This window comes from Saccopteryx bilineata, chromosome 1, assembly GCF_036850765.1.
Source record: "Saccopteryx bilineata isolate mSacBil1 chromosome 1, mSacBil1_pri_phased_curated, whole genome shotgun sequence".
NCBI lineage: Eukaryota > Metazoa > Chordata > Mammalia > Chiroptera > Emballonuridae > Saccopteryx > Saccopteryx bilineata.
Window position 1 is genome coordinate 365,297,249 of NC_089490.1, and position 21,590 is coordinate 365,318,838.

General features: G+C 44.5%; 1 protein-coding gene, 1 long non-coding RNA gene and 1 pseudogene across 4 annotated transcripts; 1 reads left to right on the forward strand and 2 right to left on the reverse strand.

The window, feature by feature from the left end:
• Positions 1-3,919: 3,919 nt before the first annotated feature.
• Positions 3,920-6,579, reverse strand: LOC136318575 (uncharacterized). The gene is made up of 3 exons (XR_010728092.1): positions 6,511-6,579; positions 4,884-4,925; positions 3,920-4,325 (listed from the first exon to the last, which is right to left on the reverse strand). It is a non-coding gene; the product is annotated as an uncharacterized lncRNA (long non-coding RNA).
• Positions 5,861-19,650, forward strand: LOC136318573 (L-lactate dehydrogenase A chain). Of its 3 annotated transcripts, none has more exons than XM_066251084.1 (8): positions 5,861-5,973; positions 8,727-8,876; positions 11,827-11,944; positions 12,943-13,116; positions 14,695-14,868; positions 15,538-15,655; positions 18,242-18,365; positions 18,939-19,650. In XM_066251084.1, the coding sequence occupies exons 1-8, from the start codon at positions 5,914-5,916 to the stop codon at positions 19,101-19,103; spliced, it is 1,083 nt and encodes a 360-aa protein (XP_066107181.1). In that variant the 5' UTR covers positions 5,861-5,913; the 3' UTR covers positions 19,104-19,650. The 3 variants fall into 3 exon arrangements, with proteins under 3 accessions (XP_066107181.1, XP_066107182.1, XP_066107183.1); XM_066251085.1 differs by lacking the exon at positions 5,861-5,973 and adding an exon at positions 6,137-6,154; XM_066251086.1 differs by lacking the exon at positions 5,861-5,973 and adding an exon at positions 6,505-6,610.
• LOC136318574 (glutathione S-transferase P pseudogene) lies at positions 13,793-14,680 on the reverse strand (annotated as a pseudogene).
• Positions 19,651-21,590: the final 1,940 nt, after the last annotated feature.

Here is a 21,590-nt window from a genome sequence, read left to right on the forward strand (position 1 = left end):
AACCCAAGGTTGCTGGCTCGAGCAAGGGGTTACTCGGTCTGCTGATGGCCCGTGGTCAAGGCACATATGAGAAAGCAATCAATGAACAACTAAGGTGTCGCAACACACAACAAAAAACTAATGATTGATGCTTCTCATCTCTCCGTTCCTGTCTATCCCTCTCTCTGACTCTCTCTCTGTCTCTGTAAAAAAAAAAAAAAAAAAAAAAAAATCAATCAGTGAATATATGGATAAGTGGAACAATAAATCGAAGTCTCTCTCTCTCTCTTAAAAAAAGGGCAAAGAATAGATATAAAAGCCACCCAAGCTACACATAAACGAAGGACCCAGTGAGGTCTCTGTGGCTGCAGGGGAGCCTTCTCCATATCTGCAGCAGTGCCACCACTGCCTGAGAGCTCTCCTGTCTTACAGGGGATCTTTCCTCTGTTCCTCTTACCAGGATCCCAGGCCCCCCTTCTGGTACCCTAGAAAAATGAGGTGGGGTTGCCTTTTCAGACCACATAGGGCAGAGAGCCTCCTTCTCCAGCAGAACCTGCTTTGTGAGGAGCGGCTCTGAACAGCAGTTTAAACAAAACCCCAGGGCCCTTCCTCCCAGATGTCTGGGCGGGTGCCCTGCAGTCAGCAGATGCTCGCACAGTGGGCTCCGTTCCTTCCCACAGCCCAGTCCCAGGAAATTGCAGTGTTCTCTGGCTGTATTCCTACTTACAATTGCTTTGATCCTCCTGGAATTTCATAGGAAATTACCCTTCTTTTTTGAGCTAGGACTTGGAATGTAATTCTTCTCCATTTGGTAAGGCTTAAAGGTTTAAAACTGTCTATACAGGAATCAGAGCAATGGGTTTCTATTATCAGTAATCTGCTTTCAAAGCCCTGTGAGACTGTTTTTATAAATAAATTCAACACCCACCAGTGTCTTGAGAATTTTGGATCGTTTGGAACTAATATAGGGGACAAGAGAATTCCAGGCATTGATTTCCTGTTACTGTGGGTGGGGCTGGTTCCCTACTTGACTGTCTCTATCCCAGAAGCAGCCTTAATCATGTCCCCCAAAGGGGGAGGGGGTTTGTGGAGCAGTGTTGCCTCTGAGTCCTATTGTCAAAAATAAAGGTGGAGACTTGACTCACTAAGTTGGAGCCTCCCTGGATGTTAGAACTGGAACACAGAGACCCTCCGATGTTTACCGTCAAGGATGCTGAGGCTACAGAGGGAGTGGGACCTCTACTGTATCACCCAGACGAAGCTGAGCAAGAACCCAGGCCTCCTGACACTCAGTTCACTGTCTCCTCTCCACCAGGCTGCTCATTTTTCTTTGCCAAGCCATGACTGACACCTAAGGTTTCAAGGGTAAAGGCTGTCACCAAGTCCCATGTCCCAAGTCCCATGTCCTCCTCTGTTGTGACCAGACAAGGGACACTTTCTGTTATGCTGGGGATTGTCTGGCTTGGAGAGGCCTTGGGACTCCCTCTGCAGCACTGATTTGGGGCACCCTCAGTTTGGAAGCCACTTATATTCTGGAATCAGTCTTTGCCTTGGAACCTATCAATGTGATGGAAAGCTTGAGGCCTGATGCCCTGGCAGAGAAGATGGAGCGAAAGGGGCATGGCCCTTATTTTGTTCTTGGGGGAGAATGTGGCTAGAAGAATACTTTAGTCCATTTGGGCTGCTATGACAAAATGTCACAGACTGCATAGCTTATACACAAGAGGAACTTCCTTCTCACAGTTCTGGGGGCTGGGAAGTCCAAGACCAAGATACAAACAGACGTCTGGGGAGGGCCTTCTTCCAAGTTCATAGACAGTGGTCTTTTTATTGCATCCTCACACAGCAGAAGAGGTGAGGAATCTCTCTGGGGCCTCTTTTATAAGGTCACTAAGCCCATTCATGGAAGTTCTCCCCTCATGACTGAATCACCTCCTAATGGCCTCACCTCTAAAACTATCACATTGGGGATTAGGTCTCAATATATGAATTTGAGGGAAACAAACATTTAGGCTGTAGCAAAGGGAATCTTGAGTTTCTGAGGTGGATTCTGTTAGGGGGTCATGTGAAGAATGAACTCTGAAGGAAGTGATAGTTCAAGACAAAAAGGGGAACAGGCAGCATCTGGTACCTGAGGATAAGCCTAGCCAGGAAGAGGGATTTAAGATGGGGGGGTTGGAGGTAGGGAAGGCTCCTAGGAGAACTTGAGTAGTCTGGGCGGAGTCTCTGGCATTTACCCCATCATGTGACAGATGGATGGGGTTGGGGGGGATGACAGTATCTCCTCTAGTACCCAGGAGCAGCGCCTGCTGTCTTGCCAGAGTGAGGAACCTCTGCTTTGGCACATACACAACTGGCCCTGCCTGTCAGGCAAGGAAACCGATGAGGCCATCTACATGGCCTCATTTGGACCCTGCAACTCAGGAAAGCCATCAGCTTTGCAACCACAAAAAGGTGAAAAAGGCTGTCAGTGAATGTTCAGGGTTTGCGGGGCTGTGTAGGATGTGTCAGAGAATTGTATGTTCCATGTCCATGTGGTGGGAGCTTATATGCTCTGAGCTTCTTATTGTGTATTATTAAAAACAAGGTAACTCTCTTTCCCATGACCTCTCAACCACCATGCTTTTACTCTATCTTCTCCCATTCTCCAAAAAGTCAGTAACTTCCACACACCACCAAAAACCAAAACCCTCAAATTTCTTGTCCTGGCACTTCAAGCTAAAGATTCACTAGACACATCTTGAATTTCCTGCCTTTGCTTTTACTCACAGTGGGTTCTCCACTCTCTCAACTCCAGATCCTTACCAATTGAAATCATTTTCTAGCCCGAGCTCAGATACTACCTCTTCCAAGAAGCCCTCTCTGGTATCCCCAGCCAAGAACCTTTCTCTCTGAATGCCAGAGCACTTTTTCTACCTCCTTTGTAGCAGTGTTACATTTTTTTCTTTTTCTTTTTTACAGAGACAGAGAGAGAGTCAGAGAGAGGGATAGACAGGGACAGACAGACAGGAACAGAGAGATGAGAAGCATCAATCATCAGTTTTTCGTTTTGCCTTGCGACACCTTAGTTGTTCATTGATTGCTTTCTCACATGTGCCTTGACCACGGGCCTTCAGCAGACCAAGTAACCCCTTGCTTGAGCCAGCGATCTTGGGTCCAAGCTGGTGAGCTTTGCTCAAACCAGATGAGCCCACGCTCAAGCTGGCGACTTCAGGGTCTCAAACCTGGGTCCTCCACATCCCAGTCTGATGCTCTATCCACTGCGCCACCGCCTGGTCAGGCAGTGTTACATTTTTGTTGTTTTTTGTACAGAGACAGAGAGGGACAGTCAGACAGGAAGGGAGAGAGATGAGAAGCATCAGTTCTTCGTTGCAGCACCTTAGTTGTTCATTGATTGCTTTCTCATAGGTGCCTTGACCGGGGCGCTACAGCAGACTGAGTGACCCCTTGCTTGAGCCAGCGACCTTGGGTCCGAGCTGGTGAGTCTTGCTCAAACCAGAGGAGCCCACACTCAAGCTGTTGACCTCGGGGTCTCAAACCTGGGTCCTTGGCATCCCAGTTCGACGCTCTATCCACTGCTCTATTCATTTTTTAGAGAAGAAAGAGAAGTGGGGGAGGAACAGAAAGTATTAACTCCCGTCTGTGCCTTGCCCAGGCAAGCCCAGGGTTTTGAACCAGTGACCTCAGCATTCCAGGTCAACACCTTTTTTTTTGTTTTTTTCAGGTCAACACTTTTATCCACTGCGGCACCTATGCGCCCTGACCAGGGATCGAACCTGCAACCTTGGTGTATCAGGATAATCCTCTAAACAACTGAGTTCCCTGGCCAGGGCTGAATGTTCTTGAGGAGGAGTGTAACAAATACTTAGTGAATGGAGCATGAATGACTCCGCACTGTGTTTTAATATTTATTTATTTTTTACAGAGACAGAGAGTGAGTCAGAGAGAGGGATAGACAGGGACAGACAGACAGGAACGGAGAGAGATGAGAAGCATCAATCATTAGTTTTTCATTGCAACACCTTAGTTGTTCATTGATCTCCTTCTCATATGTGCCTTGACCGTGGGCCTTCAGCAGACTGAGTAACCCCTTGCTGGAGCCAGCGACCTTGGGTTCAAGCTGGTGGGCTTTTCCTCAAGCCAGATGAGCCCGCACTTAAGCTGGTGACCTCGGGGTCTTGAACCCGGGTTCTCTGCATCCCAGTCCGACGCTCTATCCACTGCACCACCGCCTGGTCAGGCTCCGCACTGTGTTGTAGGTGGTCACCATTCTTTGGCCAGGTCCACTTTAGGAAAATCTTGTGCTGGGTGCTGAGCAGCACCCATTCTCTGAGGCCAGAAATACCCTGGAAAAAAACACTTCTTTGTCACATTTTCTCTTTTAAAGAGGCCACCCCCAAAGAACACTGAGTCAGGTTGAGAAGTCTGTTTTGCCCTCTGAACCTGTTTTCTGACCCATTCCATGGCTTTGGCTTTAGTACAGAAATTCTTTCTTTTGGATTGTATTGGTCAGGGCTCTTCAGAGAAACAGTGTGTTGTGTGTGTGTGTGTGTGTGTGTGTGTGTGTGTGTGTGTATGTGAATTAGATGTAAAGAACTCACTCATGGGATGATTACAAAGACTGAGAAGTCCCATGATCTGTCATGTGCAAGCTGGAGACCCAGGAAAGCAGGTAGCAGGCAGGCAGAGACACGAGACACGCATGGATACCCACGGTCTCTCACTGAAAACTGACCTTTCTAAGCTTGGGACCAGCTTACACCCCTGCATAATTTCTTGACCTTTGTGGAGTGGGGGTTATGGAGCGGAGGAGAGACAACATCATACAGAGAAAAAATCATGGCTAAGAAGTGAAGTCATCCTGGGGTAAAATACCTACTAAAGTCACTTATTAGTTGTATTACCTTGACAAAGACATTAATCTCTTTCAGCCTTGGTTTCCTTATCTGAAAAAAAATGGGGATAATTATGCCTGTTCCAAAGAACTCCAGTGAGGATGAGCACGGGGATCGCTAGGCCTGCTGCCTGACACTTTGGAGGTGCCCAGCAAATGGTACATGTTTTATTTACATTTGCCGAGTGAGAGGCTATTACTGTTTTGCATTAAAAAAAAAAGGGAAAAGGAAAAAAAAAGAAAGCTGCGTTTGGAGTGAGCTATTGTTATATGCCTTAACTTAGGGGACAGCAAACTCTTTGCCTAGATTATCTTCAGAGTTCCTGTTTTATTATTTATTGATTTCTAGAGGGAGAAACAAGGATTTGTTGTTCCACTTATTATGTATCCATTGGTTGATTCTTGTTTGTGCCTTGACCGAGAATCAAACCTGCAACCTTGGTGAATGGAGATGATGCTCTAGTCTAAGCATACTGGCCCAGGATTTACCTGTCTTCTTAGACTAACTTCTGCTGTCTGGGCTCTGCCCTCCTCTGTCCAGCATTTGTGGTCCTATTTGGTTGGAAGGCAGGCAGGGGTTCAGACCTAACTGAATGAGGACATTGTTGCAAACATTGGGAAACCACAGACACTGTTGCAATCTGCCCTGCCCTGAGTAGCCAGGAGAACCTGTGACTGGCCCTCAACCCTGCCAGCTGCGAGTCATAGGTGAGAGTCTAGGTTACTGGATCGTCTGTTAGTTAAGACATGCTAAAGAGACCCCCTGCTTTTCCGGAGCTGAGGTTAGAGTTTTCCCTTCACAACCAAGAAACCCACAATTATGGATCTTTCTCGGCGCTGGGTGCTAAGGTGATGTCCCAAGTACAGGGAGGAAGTAGACTCATGCCCTTGAGACTCACTGTAACGTAGGAGAACAGAGCCACACCCACCTCTAATGCAGGACGGTTTGACGGATGCACAGACCAGTGAGGTGGAAGCAGGGAGGTACCAACTCTCTGGGTGTATGGGGAGTTCCAGGAGACTGATAGTTTAAAGAAGAGATGGAGGAGGAAGGCAGGCCAGCCAAAAGAACCAACTTGAGCAAAAGGCTTAAAGTGGAGGTACAAATAACATGTTTTATGAAAACAAGACTGTTCTTGGGTGTGGCTGGGACTCTAGGTGTTGGGCGGGGCAGTAGGGTAAACAGACCGGAGAAGCTAAAGCCTCATTTTGAGTTGGGGACTTGGAAGGTTTAGCAGCAGAGGAAAAGCAGCCTCTAGTTTTGAAGGTTACTCGACTTAGGTAAGAAGGACAGACTGACCCTGTTGCTAGGCACTAAGAAATAGCGATTTGAATTAAAAAGATTCAAATCGAGCCTACTTGTGGGTAACCTCCACATTTTACGGAAGCGGAAACTGAGGGTTGGTTTGACTCCAGCTAGTGTATCCAGCAGGGGCTTTTGTGGCTGGAGGGCAGCGTGGCTCTGGGCGATTCCTTACATGTCCCAGTGCACGTGGGTAGGTGCGCCTGTGGGTCATCTGGTTGCGCGCGCCGTCTGGGCCTTTCCACCGCCCCTCCCGGCTAGGAGCCCGCCCCCAGCCCTACCCACACGTGGGATCCCGCACGTCCGTCCCGTTTCCCCCTGACGTCAGCCTCACCATTCCATTTAAGGCCCCTCCCGTGTCGGGCTCCGAGTACCGGAGCCGCTGCCGCCAAGTCCGGACCCAACGCCGCGCGCCACCGACACCCGCCCTCCTGGTACGGTAGGGCCCGGCGCACTCTGCGCCCGATGGGGCGGGCGAGCGAGCTGTCCCGGGCCTCTCTGGCCCGGTGCTACCTTCCAAGCGGTTCCTACTCCCTGAAGGTGTAGGCGTTGCTTCCCAGAAGCAGTGTCGGGAGACCTGGGTAGTGGCTCCCGCCCGGCGTGGGCGCGGAGCCCACCGCGCTCTGCTTTTGCTCTAAGTGGGCACCGTGGGCCCTGGCCTGGCTGGGGAACCGAGGAGGTGGCCGCACCCTAATCTGGGGTGGAAAGCCCAAGTGGATGCATGATTAGAACAAGGAGATGACGGGTCTGAAGGGTGGGGCATACCTCTGGACTGGAATTCGGCAAACCGCGCAGCACTCAAGGTTCGGTTCCCGGATCCTATGGAGTCGAAAAAGCCTCAGCATCCTGAGCGGGTTTCTAGAAGGCAGAAAGCCGCTGAGCACTACCTTTCCCGGTCGCATTTAAACCATGGGACTCTCGAGAGGTGGGCTCCCCGGGAGCGGCTGCCTGAAGATTGTAGGGCGCTCTTTGAGCCAATTACATTTAGTAAGCAGCTATTGATGTATCTGCAGGGCGCAATGCTAAGCAGGGTGCATGCAAAGATGAAACTGGGTGTCTTAGCTCTCCCGCATTTCAGACGGTCTTTTGAGAGTAGAATTCATCCGGAACCGTTTCCTTCTTTTGACAACTAGTGGAACCTAACGCTGGGAGAGGTTTAGGGCATCTCTAAGGTTAGTGGGTGGCAGAGTCGGGGAGTAGACCCTCTTTCCGCAGGGTTCCTCTCCTGCACGTGCCCCCTCATTGAAGGGAGCGCTGGATGGAGCCCAGGGCTTAAGGTGCTGGTGAAGCCAGGAGGTCTCTGCAGGAAGAACTCCTCCCATCCCCCTTCTAGACTGCAGAAACCTTTACAAGACGGTCTAGAAATAGCAGTGATTTGTAAGGAGAGACCCGATTCCAGCCTGGTGATCCTGGGCTGTTTGCCTGTAAGCCCTCTCAGATATTTTTGCCCTTTGGAACGCTGTCAAGACCAGATCCAGTGAATGCAGTGCAGGGTTGGATTAAGAGTCGAAGGTTCGTTCCTTCCCCAGCTCTTGAAATAGAGGGTTCCAGGCTTCAAGCCTCTGAAGCTATTTCTGCACTTCCTGTACTGACAAAATTTCCTCGTTAATCGGCCTCACGCCTTTGCAACAAGGATCACAGCAGAAACCACACCAGGCACCTCCCTCTGGTTAAGTTAACAGCCCCTGGTATTGAGATTTAAAGTCTGGCTCTGGCCTTGCGCCAGACCAAGGAGACTGCCAGCCGGGCTTCACGTGGCTCATGACTGCTTCGGAGCACTAGCAAGTCTAAAGTCTAACTCTGAGCTTACTCCTTCTGACCCTAAGGTCAGGCTAGTTCCTAATCGTTTTTTGCTCACAGGCTGGGTCAGTGCCCACCTCTCTACAGCCAGCAGCCTCTTCACGTTAGTTCCTTCCCAGCACCCTGAAATGCGCCTGCGCGCAACTTTAGCTGGTGGGTGGGGGAGAGGCGGCTGCGAATCTTCCGGGTCTGGACGGGCGGTAAAACCCGAGGGCTCCTGGGGACCGAGCTGTTTGTCTGATCTCCGCCTCCGCGCGGGTGGGGGAAATGCGTGAGCGCGCATGAGCAGAGTGCGCCGCCGGCCTCGCTGCTTCTGGGTTCGGCCCTGAGGCAGTTAATGGCACTTTTTGCACGTAACTCTCGTCCTTCCTGAGAGTCTTGGTTGGCAGGAGCCTGGTGCCTGGCTCATAGTGATCTTGTTTGAGGAGAGGCCAGCCCAGCTTGGGGTTAATAAAGCAAGATGGGTGAGCCCTCGAGAGGCTTTACTTACACCGAAACGTCATTACTAGTTTTCCATGGCAAGGTGAGGTTCTTCACACCAAGATCCTAGCCAGACCAGACCCTGCTTATTAGGCCTTCCAGCTCTCCTTTGGCTGTCTTTAGGTTCTTTCTTTCCCTCCTTTTTAGTCATCCCTTGTGATTTTTAGTGGCAGGTACCCAAAAGAAAATGAAATAAGCTTTTTCTGAACAGCTTTTGGTTAATAAACGTTAGAAGACTGCAATGACAGTGCGTGTTTTCCCCCCTTATAGATTCCTTTTGGTTCTAAGTCCAATATGGCAACTCTCAAAGATCAGCTGATTGTGAATCTTCTTAAGGAAGAACAAGCCTCCCAGAATAAGATTACAGTTGTTGGGGTTGGTGCTGTTGGCATGGCCTGTGCCATCAGTATCTTAATGAAGGTAAGTGAAAGTCCATCACTCTGGAAGCCAAGGATAACTTGAGCCCACCCACCCCTTCCCTTTCCTCCCTAATGATTGCATTATTACATTGTATTAACAAATATAGAGGTTCATGGCACTCATTCAAAGAACTTCATGTGAAACAAACTTTTGAAATATGATGATGCCTGACCTGTGGTGGCATGGTGAATAAGATGATGACCTGGAATGCTGAGGTCACAGTTTCCACCCGGGCTTCCCCAGTCAAGGAACATATGAGATGCACTGCAAGTTGGTGCTTCCCATATCTCCCTCTCCTGGCTTTCTCTCTCTCTCACTATCTTCTCTCTAAAATCAGTAAATAAAATTCTAAAAAGAAAGAAAGAAATATGATGCTTATACCCAAAAGGGTATCAGAGCTTAAAAAACTAAAGGTTCTTAGGTTGACAACCCAGTTTCTTAAATTCACTGTGCTGTATTAACATATATGAATTGGCCTGACCTGTGGTGGCGCAGTGGATAAAGCATGGACCTGGAACGCTGAGGTCACCGGTTCGAAACCCTGCACCTGTTTGGTCAAGGCACATAAGGAATTGATGCTTCCTGCTCCTCCTTCCTCTCTCTCTCTCTCTCTCTCTCTCTCTCTCTATCTCTCTCCTCTCTAAAATGAATAAATAAATAATTTTTAAAAAACATGTATGAATTGGCCTGACCTGTCGTGGCACAGTGCATACAGCCTCAATGTGGAATGATGAGGTTGCTGGTTCAAAACCCTGGCCTTGCCTGTCAAGGCACATACTAGAAGCAACTGCTGTGCTATGAGTTGCTGCTTCCTGGTCCCCTCCCCCTTCTCTCTCTCTTCTCTCTTAAATCAATAAATTAGATATTTTTTTAAAATGCATGAATTGCCTATAAATGAAAGAGTCCCTGCCTTTTAACAAGCTAAAATTAATTTTTGATGTGGTACTATGGTGAAACGCAAATCACACTTAATGTGGGAAATTATTTTAATTTTACTTTTTGTTTTCATTCCTTTCAAATGTGGGAAATCTTAAAAACTTGAAGTTCAGATTTGGAGTTCCTAATAAGAGAGTGAAATGATGAATTCTGGGTTTTGAACGGGAAAAGACTGAAGTGAGAAAGGACTGAAAGCAGAAACGAGCTATGCAGAGGTTGCCAAGCAACACAGTTGCTCTGGGTTCTCAGGAAAGGCCACAAAGTATACTTACTCTTATTCCTTCCCCCACTGAATCAAATTGATGCCACCTGTTTTTCCTATATCTCCTATGGTCTTTTTCTCTGATGCCTCTAATTCAGGTGTGGGGAAGTGTAACTGGCAGACCATACATTATTATACTGTGTGATTTGGGAGTAGATCTGCAGCTCAGCTTGTACAACCTCTTTGGTTATGACAGTCCACATCTCATTTGTGTTAAAACTATTGTGGATGCTCCTGTTCTGCGATGCACCTAAAAACTTTTATAGGCTCAACTGAAAGGATATTTTTCACTACTATTTTGAGATGTACAAATCTGTGTATGTAATATTATAGTTCATTAATATATGGAAACAGATAACCAGGGAATGATCCAGAATATCATTTTTTTTCATTCCAAGTCTTCTAAAAAAAATTGGCTCTGGCCGGTTGGCTCAGCGGTAGAGCGTCAGCCTGGCGTGCGGGGGACCCGGGTTCGATTCCCGGCCAGGGCACATAGGAGAAGCGCCCATTTGCTTCTCCACCCCCACCCCCTCCTTCCTCTCTGTCTCTCTCTTCCCCTCCCGCAGCCAAGGCTCCATTGGAGCAAAGATGGCCCGGGTGCTGGGGATGGCTCCTTGGCCTTTGCCCCAGGCGCTAGAGTGGCTCTGGTCGTAACAGAGTGATGCCCTAGAGGGGCAGAGCATCGCCCCCTGGTGGGCAGAGCGTTGCCCCTGGTGAGCGTGCCGGGTGGATCCCGGGCGGGCCATGTGGGAGTCTGTCTGACTGTCTCTCCCCGTTTCCAGCTTCAGAAAAGTACAAAAAAAAAAATAAAATTATTGATTGATTTGAGAGAGAAACAGAGACATCAATTTCTTGTTCCAGTTGCCCTGGCCGGTTGGCTCAGTGGTAGAGCATCGGCCTGGCGTGCAGAAGTCTCGGGTTTGATTACCGGCCAGGGCACACAGGAGAAGCACCCATCTGCTTCTCCACCCCTCCCCCTCTCCTTCCTCTCTGTCTCTCTCTTCCCCTCCCACAGCGAGGCTCCATTGGAGCAAAGATGGCCCGGCTGCTGGGGATGGCTCCTTGGCCTCTGTCCCAGGCGCTGGAGTGGCTCTGGTCGCAACAGAGCGATGTCCAGGAGGGGCAGAGCGTCGCCCCCTGGTGGGCGTGCCGGGTGGATCCCGGTCGGGAGCATGCGGGAGTCTGTCTGACTGTCTCTCCCCGTTTCCAGCTTCAGAAAAATACAAAAACTAACTAACTAACTAAATAAATAAATAAATTTCTTGTTCCACTTATTTGTGCATTTGCTGGTTGATTGTTGTATGTGCCCTGACTGGGGATGGAGCCTGCAACCTTGGCAAATCGGGACAATGATCTAACCAACTGAGCTACCTGGTCCAGGTGTCCCAAGTTTTAATGCTGGTCAATATCACCTATTTAATGAATAATAACCTAAAATCAATATGAAAAACTGAATTTGAAAGAGTAACTTGATCACTTTTACATAATTGGATGTTTCACATAGCAATGGTGGAGCTTCTGCAGAGATTACTGCAGTGAGGAGAGTCAGTGCTCTTCCTATGGATTGTGAGTCACCGTTTAAATAGGGGCCTGCTCCTATGCCAGAAATATGGAAAGTTTGTAGGCCCATCAAAAACTTTGGAAGTAGTCATATATATATTCATTCATAGATAGATAGATGGAAATGTTTTATTTTTGAGATATTACCTTTGGAAGCAATTTTGATTTAACTAAAAATTTAATATCTTTTAGGACTTGGCAGATGAACTTGCTCTTGTTGATGTCATGGAAGACAAATTAAAGGGAGAGATGATGGATCTCCAACATGGCAGCCTTTTCCTTAGAACACCAAAAATTGTCTCTGGCAAAGGTTAAGTTCAACACATTTATAATGTAGTCCATACTAGACTTAATTCTTTATCAGGCTCAAAATCCTAGTTCTTCAAACATTTCTTATTTAAATAGGATAAAAAGGCTTTGAACAATTTTATATTGGTACCTCTTAATATCAAAGTTTCAGTTTCTAGTAAATGGTTTAAATGGAAATCCAACTTGTCCATAATATGGAAGGCATCTGAATTAGAATGTAATTTGTAAAGCTCCTTAGGTCCATATTTAACCTCATTGCTTCAAATATTTAAGTTAAATGTACTTACTTGCCTTGCTTCCCTTCACATGCTAACATAAGATCGAGAATAGGGTAATTGAGTCTGTTCAGCAGATATTCTTGGCTTGACCATTTACACTTAATGAGCACCAGCTAGAAAACCTGAGCGTGGACCTAAAGAGTATCTGTTTCAACACTTGAAAATCGTTGACCACTTATGTGATAGGTGACTCCCTTCATTATCTTTATCCCTGGCTTAACCATCCTGTGTCATAAGGATGTAGAAGCAAGATGTACTTGATGATTTTTAAGCTGCCTCTGCTTTTTTTTTGTTTTTTAAAGGCCTGTCCCTGGGCTAGTATGACCACAATTAAGTATTTAAGTAGAAGCAGGAGTGTGCAAATTTATGAGCATTGAACACAGATGGCAAAAAATTTAGCAATATATTTCATTTGATATGAGAATCAAATAAGCTTTATTCCTTCCAGCTCCCCCTAGCTGTCATTATATAAAGTCACAATGTTACTAAGAGCAAAATACAAAGAAGGCATTCATGTACTACTCTCTTCCTCCATATAAGTGGCCACAGTGATAAAATTCCAAAAAGTAAAGAAGTCTGGGGCATTAGGGACATTTTTCTGCCACATATACAAACTACATAAGACTGTCCATAAAAAAATGTTTATGAGAAAATTTTTTGCTGGCTAGGTAATAGAGATCTCTTAAAGGCCTTAATGTGACTCTTGTTTTCCTTTGTCTAGACTATAATGTGACTGCAAACTCCAAGCTGGTTATTGTTACGGCTGGGGCACGTCAACAAGAGGGAGAAAGCCGTCTTAATTTGGTACAGCGTAACGTGAACATCTTTAAATTCATCATTCCTAATGTTGTAAAATACAGTCCCAACTGCAAACTGCTTATTGTTTCCAATCCAGGTGAGGTTGTTTTGTTTTGTTTTGCTTTTGTTTTTTTGTGATAGAGACAGAGAGAGGGATAGATATGGACAGACAGGAAGGGAGAGAGATGAGAAGCATCAATTCTTCATTGCGGCTCCTTAGTTGTTCATTGATTGCTTTCTCATATGTGCCTTGACTGGGGTGAGGCTACCGCAGAGCGAGTGACCCCTTGCTCAAGCTAGCGACCGTTGGGTCATGTCTATGATCCCGTGCTCAAGTCAGCGATCTTGGGGTTTTGAACCTGGGTCCTCTGTATCCCAGTCTGATGCTCTATCTACTGTGCCACTGCCTGGTCAGGCCAGGTGAGGTTTTTAATTGAATAAAATTAGATGAGCTAGAGTAAAACTGATAGTATATATCATATTTGTATACACATATTTATTTCTCATCATTTGTTTTCCTCCTGGGAGTGAATTTGTGTTTTTGTAAAATAGTTTAAGTTTAAAACATGAAAGGGGGAAAAAAACATGAAAAGGGATACAGTGCCTCTGAATGTAGTTGGAAATTTAAAATTAGTTATTTGCGCAAGAAGATCTTGGATAAAAGATAAAGTTTATGGATAATGTGCTATTTATTCTCTTAACTGATACACAATTTATTTTCATTAAACTATATATCTTGAATACTTAATGTTTTGCATATTGTAGAGATTTTAAAATATTAAGAAAAGCATTGGCCATGATCATTATTAAGATCCATACAGAGCCATGTATCTGTTTTTGACTGGAAATTTTATTGGTCCTTTGGTAAGGGAGCTAGGCAGCTCCTGCCACTTGCTGAGGGTGTCACAGCCCTCACTGTTTCCCATGGCCATTGATGGGGAGGTTCATTTGCTGGGGGAAGGTCAGGAAGCCCTTGAGCTTGGGCCAGGCAGTGAGGCCAGCCAGGTAGGTTGAGAGCAGGAGAAGGAGTCCAGGTAGCCAGTGGCCAGGATGTGGTCATTCAGCAGCAAGCCCAGCAGGTTGTAGTCCGAGAAGACTTGGTTGCTCACGATGAAGGCCTGGCCTCCCAGGTTCTGGAATGGGTCTCCAAAGACTTGAGGCCCAGGCAGTTTCTTCACATAGTCCTTCTTGCCTCCCTCACAGTTGATGCAGATGAGGGTGATGTTATTTACAGTGGAGGTTCCCCATGCTGTCATTCACCACATCCATCAGGGTTGCTTCCTAAAGGTCCTTCCCATACAGCCTGGGGGGAGCAACTCAGTGTTGCAGGATGGCATTGGACTGCTACAGGGTGCGGTCTCTGACCCGGAACTTGAGGAGCTGCCCATATAGACAGGAGGCCTTGAGTTAGCCCTGCAGCCAGGCCTCTCCTTGGTCACCACCTCTTCCAGCTCTGGCCTGGCCAGCCAGCAGCATGTGATGGCCTCAAACAGGAAAGTCGACGGTGGTGTAGGGCGGCATGGTGGAGGTGCAGACAAAGGCAGCGGCAGTGGTTTGTGTGTGGTGGCAGCACCAGCAGCAGCAGAGCCCAGGCAGGCCTCCGCCATGTGTCTTGAGTAGCCAATCATTAAGTATTGATTCACTCGGTATCTTTGCCTAAATGTTTTCTTCATAGTGGATATCTTGACCTATGTGGCTTGGAAGATAAGTGGCTTTCCCAAAAACCGCGTTATTGGAAGTGGTTGCAATCTGGATTCAGCCCGGTTCCGTTACCTAATGGGGGAAAGGCTGGGAGTTCACCCATTAAGCTGTCATGGATGGGTCCTTGGAGAGCACGGAGACTCTAGTGGTTAAGTATAACTTATTTTCTTGTTTTCAAAAAGATTGTGTAAACAATTGACAATTTTATTAAATCAAAGCCTAAATTGAAAATCCATTATTCAAGTAGAATGGTCTCCAGAAATCTCTTTTTGGTATAATTATATGCAAAGAATTGGTAAGGTTCTTGTATTATGTTTATCTGGTCTGTAGGATGGGGAACAAAGTTTCTTTTACCTCTTACCATGGACATATTAAATAAGATAATGGTTCTGAGGATGACCTCAATCATTTAATATCATAGCTGTTTATACTTGACTTGCGCTGTTGGCTTGGAGAGGTCAGGTCAGCTAAATCAAAGGAAAGTATGAAAAAATTATCACAGTTGAAAGGTGTTATAATTTGTGCAGTTTTCAGTTTCTTATGCGAAGATAATTTCCTCTGTGATCTTACACTATCTTTATATTTCACATATATATGGATTAAGCATCTCAATAGGTTAGGAAAATCAGTTGGAATATTGTAGATATTCTTAGTTTTATAAAATCTAAACAAATGAAAATTTAAAAGTAAAGGCATTGGTATCTGCCAAAATGGAGTAATCCTCCCCAGATAGAAAAGAATTAGAAAAATGGGTTAGAATTACTAGTTTGCTGGCTGGTGCATGGAATTAAATGTACTTTTGCACTCTTTCTTTTAGTGCCTGTATGGAGTGGAGTGAATGTTGCTGGTGTCTCCCTAAAGAATCTGCACCCTGCGTTAGGCACTGATGCAGATAAGGAACAGTGGAAAGAGGTTCACAAACAGGTGGTTGAAAGGTAATATGTCTCATAATCGGGCACCACGGAAAATTAAACTTTATTATTTTTATTTAAAAAATTAAAAGTTTAATACCATTTGCATTTTGTTAGAGAGAAAACTTGTTTTCCAAAGGTCCTTCTATTCATAGAGGTAAATATATTAAAAATTATAGATATTTAGGCCCTGGCCGGTTGGCTCAGTGGTAGAGCGTCGGCCTGGCGTGCAGGAGTCCTGGGTCCAATTCCTGGCCTGGGCACACAGGAGAAGCACCCATCTGCTTCTCCACCCCTCCCCCTCTCCTTCCTCTCTGTCTCTCTCTTCCCCTCCCGCAGCCAAGGCTCCATTGGAGCAAAGTTGGCCCGGGCACTGAGGATGGCTCTGTGGCCTCTGCCTCAGGTGCTAGAATGGCTCTGGTTGCAACAGAGTGATGCCCCAGATGGGCAGAGCATTGCCCCCTGGTAGGCGTGCTGGGTGGGTCCCGGTCGGGCGCATGCGGGAGTCTGTCTGACTGCCTCCCTATTTCCAACTTCAGAAAAAAAAAAAGAAAAGAAAATTATAGATATTTATTAATGTTATAGTCTCTTTTGCCATAATTGCCAATTTATAGTATGATGAATCTTTCTATGCTTTTACTGTAAATTATTAAGACAGAACAAGTTAGATTAAGTCTACTTTATTTGAGATCCAGTCTTTATTTCAACAGCATATAGGGGTTCCTCAGGTTACGACACAGTTCTGTTCCTACAACAGTGATGTAACCCAAATTTTGGTGTAAGTCGAAACACACCCTCGCCTAAGTCACTTACCAATCCTAACAGTTGTAAAATCATAATCTAGAACATAAAACTACATCTAAACCACAGAAAAAGGAAAAGGACATAAATATACTGTACTGTACACTGTACTGTAGTAACAGAAAAAAATGAATAAACTGAAACACATCTCAATTTTTTAAAGTTTTTATGGGAGTTAGCATTGTAAACTCGAAATGTCATATGTTGAGATTGTCTTAACCTGAGGAATCCCTGTATATAATTCATTTAGGAACAAGAAATTTTAATTTTTTTTTAATTTTATTATTTTATTTTATTTTATTTATTCATTTTTAGAGAGGAGAGAGACAGAGAGGGAGATAGGAGAGAGAGACAGAGAGAGAGAAGGGGGGAGGAGCTGGAAGCATCAACTCTCATATGTGCCTTGACCAGGCAAGCCCAGGGTTTCGAACCGGTGACCTCAGCATTTCCAGGTCAACGCTTTATCCACTGCACCACCAAAGGTCAGGCGGAATAAGAAATTTTAAATCCAAGTTCTTTTTGCCCAGTATGTTATGGTGTCATTTCGATAGGCCAAGATTGCAGGTTCAATCCCCATTCAGGGCACATAAAATAACCAGCGGAAGCATACGTAAGTGGGACAACAAATCAGTGGTTTATATAGTCTTTATTAATAGAAACACAGCTAGCTTTTTAGTCAGATGATTATACATTTTTACGTAATGTCTAGATTCAAAATGGTATTAAAAATATAAATACTGGCCCTGGCTGGTTGCTCAGTGGTAGAGCATCAGCCTAGCATGTGGAAGTCCCGGTTTGATTTTCGGCCAGGGCACACAGGAGAAGCGCCCATCTGCTTCTCCACCCTCCCCCTTCTCCTTTCTCTCTCTCTCTTCCCCTCCCACAGCCAAGGCTCCATTGGAGCAAAGTTGGCCCGCACTGAGGATGGCTCCATGGCCTCTGCCTCAGGCGCTAAAAAAAAAAAATAACTCCAGTTACAAGGGAGCAATGCCCCCTAGTGGGCATGCCGGTGGATCCTGGTCAGGGGCATGCTGGAGTCTCTCTGCTTCCCCACTTCTCACTTCAGAAAAATACAAAAATAAATAAATAAATACTAACTACTGGTGAAACAGCAAATCTTTCAACTTGGTGGCATTATTTATCTACAAATCGTGATCATTTGTGGACCTCAGGTCTATAGAATTGAATAATGAATCGTAATTGTCCCAGGCAAGACATTCTTATTTGTATTTGTTTAAGTAAAAAATACCTGTGAACCCACCACCCAACCCAACAAACCTTGACAATAGCTGTCAGCTAACTAGTGTTGGGTCAGAATTACGAGTGTGCCGGTGGTGCTTGGAAATGAGTGAATTCTGTGTCCTCCATTCATCTTTCTACCTCCCCCCACACACACACACTTGTGATAGTCCTGACTAAGCATGCTACATGTAATCTCTGATTTACTTTTTAAATTCAATATTCCATTTTAAAGAATCATCTATTTTGTGGTATGTCACTATAGTTATTTGTTTTGATAGCTATGTAATATTTCATTGTATGAGTATACCATAGTTAATTCATTCTTCTGTTGGAGAGTACTGGTCTTGTTGCCAGGTTTTTGCTATTACTGGCAATACTGTTTTGAACATTCCTATACATAATATCCTGGTATACAGCGCAAGGTGGTCTACTCTTGTGTATATAATGCAACTTTGTGGCATTATTTACCATATAGAGTAAGTTTAGTAAAAAGCTTTGTTTTTGTTTCTCTTACCCTTACTTTTTCTTGTTCTTCCTTGTCCTGCCCTATCCTTCCCTACCCTACAGTGCTTATGAAGTAATCAAACTGAAAGGCTACACATCCTGGGCCATTGGGCTGTCTGTAGCAGATTTAGCAGAAAGTATGATGAAAAATCTTAGGCGAGTGCATCCAATTTCCACCATGATTAAGGTAAGTCTATGTAGTGATATATTGTACTTGAATACCATTATTTCCTGTTTTTTTAAAAAAGATTTCCTCTGAGAAATAAATTAGATTAATATAAGTTGTCAGTCATTGATTTAATAAATTAATGCACCTACAACTTTCTTTTTTGAAAAAACATTAGCATTAGAATTAAAGTCCATTAGCACTGTGTTCAGTACATAGATACTTGATAATTTGTTGACTAAAAAACTATTCAATTATGTTGGGATGGGTGGAAGACTCTAAAAGAAATTTTTTTTCCTTTTGGGAAAAATGGAAATCATACTGAAGTTAGAGTTACTAAAGTGTTACACAGTAAAAACTGGAAAGTATTATGAATAATAGCAATAGTTTATTGCTTTCTTATAGAATGGAAATCATGCTGTTATTTTAATAAATTTATTTTATACTGTTCATTACATCCTAACTGAAAATCTGGAAAGGAATTTCTACTTACCAAACTGTATCAAATATGCTTCAAAATCCTAGAGAAGAAAAGTTTTAGGAGACTTCAGAATACATTAAAAAAAAACCGTACAAAATATTTTTTGTCTTCAGGGTCTTTATGGAATAAAAGAAGACGTCTTCCTTAGTGTTCCTTGCATCCTGGGACAGAATGGCATCTCTGATGTTGTGAAGGTGACTCTGACACCTGAGGAAGAGGCTCGTTTGAAGAAGAGTGCAGATACCCTTTGGGGGATCCAGAAGGAGCTGCAGTTTTAAAGTCTTCTAATGTACCATTTCACTGTCTAGGAAACAACGGGATTTTAGTTGGAGGTTGTGCATATTGTCCTTTTTGTCTGATCTGTGACTAAAAACATCAGTTTCCTAAAGATAGAAATAGTATGGTTCATAAAACCCTGCGTCTGTATATCCTGATGCAGGCTGGTACTTATCTGGTGTAGTCCTAAACTAGATAGTATGAAATAATAGTTCCACCTCCTCAAAGGCACCACTGCCAACGTTGCACACACCACGGTTGCCCTTCATACTAGACGTGTGTTCATTGAATGTTAAATAATTGTGGTTCCTTTACCCAACATGCCTGGTCCAACCTTTTTTTTCTCTAATCAGTCACATCCTGGGATCCAATGTATAAAGCCAATACTGCATGTCTTGTGCATAACTGTTCTAAAGGATCTTATTTTGTGTACTCTGTATCAGATTAGTGTACATTGCCATATAATGTAAAGCGAAAAGTCTACAAATAATGCAGCCAACAATCCAAGTGTCATACCAACTAAAATACCAAATAAACCTTGAACAGTGACTACTCTATTAATTTATTAAGATATATAAAGTTATAAAGCTACTATTCATTACATTACTGGGAGCTATTAAATTATTCTTAGGCAACTCTGCAATGATTTTTTAAACTTTTTAATATATATTTTTTTATTTATTCATTTTTTAGAGAGAAGAGACAGAGAGAAAGGGGGGAGGAGCAGAAAGCATCAACTCTCATATGTGCCTTGACCAGGCAAGCCCAGGGTTTCGAACTGATGACCTCAGCATTCCAGGCCAACGCTTTTACCCACTGCGCCACCACAGATCAGGCCCTTTATTTAACTTTTAAAAAATTTTATTAGGGAGAGAGAGAAAGATCAAGTTGTTGTTCCACTTATTCATTCATTCGTTGGTTCTTGTCTGTGCTCTGACTGGGGATCAAACCTACAACCCTGGTTTATCAGGATAATGCTGTGACCAACCAAACTATCTAGCCAGGGCTGCAATATATATATTTTTTATTTGCAAGAGAGAGAGAGATGGAAGAACAGGGAGAGAAATGAAAAGCATCAGTTCTTCGTTGTGGCACCTTAGTTGTTCATTGATTGCTTTCTCATAGGTGCCTTGACCGGGGGTGGGGGGTGGGGTGGGGGCTCTCACCAAGCCAGTGACCCCTTGCTCAAGCCAGCAACCTTGAGGTCATGTCTATGATCCTACGCTCAAGCCAGCAACCCCGCACTTGAGCTAGTGAGCCCACTTAAGCAGAATAAGCCTGTGCTCAAGCCAGTGACCTCAGGGTTTTGAACCTGTGTCCTCCATGTCTCAGTCTGACACTCCATCCACTGCGTCACCACCTGGTCAGGCCAGACTTTAGTTTAATATGAATTAATATATTAAGACTGTGACTAGATTGACTACGTTATATTGGTGCCATTTTCATTATAATAAATTGTTCTAATATGCTAAGCCCCAAGGTATTATTATATAACTTGCTAATAGTGCTAATTATAATTGGTACACTTACAATTAATTTAGATAACATACTACACAGTAATGTAAAAAACATTTGCCAAGTGAACATAAGCAGTGGTACTTTGCCACTAGAGGGGAACAGACATTTAAGAATCTGCTTTCCAGTAACAATGGTGCAGTAGTCCCGTCTTATCCACCCAGGATATGCTTTAAGACCCCAATGGATGCTTGAAACCACAGATAGTAACAAACCCTATATATATTATGTTATTTTTCATACATTTGAGTTGATAAAGTTTAATGTATAAATTTGGAGCAGTCAGGGACTAACAAAAATAGAACAATTATTCCAAAGACTAAAGTTCTGTGAATGTGATGTTAAGTCAAAAAAGGGTTACTTGGCCTGACCAGGCAGTGGCACAGTGGATAGAGCGTCGGACTGGGATGCAGAGGACCCGGGTTTGAGACCCCGAGGTCGCCAGCTTGAGCGCAGGCTCATCTGGTTTGAGGAAAAACCCACCAGCTTGAACCCAAGGTCGCTGGCTCCAGCAAGGGGTTACTTGGTCTGCTGAAGGCCCGCAGTCAAGGCACGTATGAGAGAGCAATCAATGAACAACTAAGGTGTTGCAATGCGCAATGAAAAACTAATGATTGATGCTTCTCATCTCTCTCCGTTCCTGTCTATCCCTCTCTCTGACTCTCTGTCTCTGTAAAAAAATAAAAAAAAAATTAAAAAAAAAGGGTTACTTGGACACAAGCACTGTGATATAATAGTTGATCTGATAACTGAGATGGCTACTAAGTGACAATGGGTGGGTAGTATGTACAGTGTGGATAATTTGGATAAAGGGATGATTCATGGCTCAGGCAGGATGGTGTAAGATGGCACAAGATTTTATCATGTGCCCTTACTGGGTAGCTCAGTTGGTTAGAACATCACCCCAACACACCAAGGTTGTGCATTTGATCCCTAGTCAGGGCATATACAAGATCAATCAGTGAATGTATAAA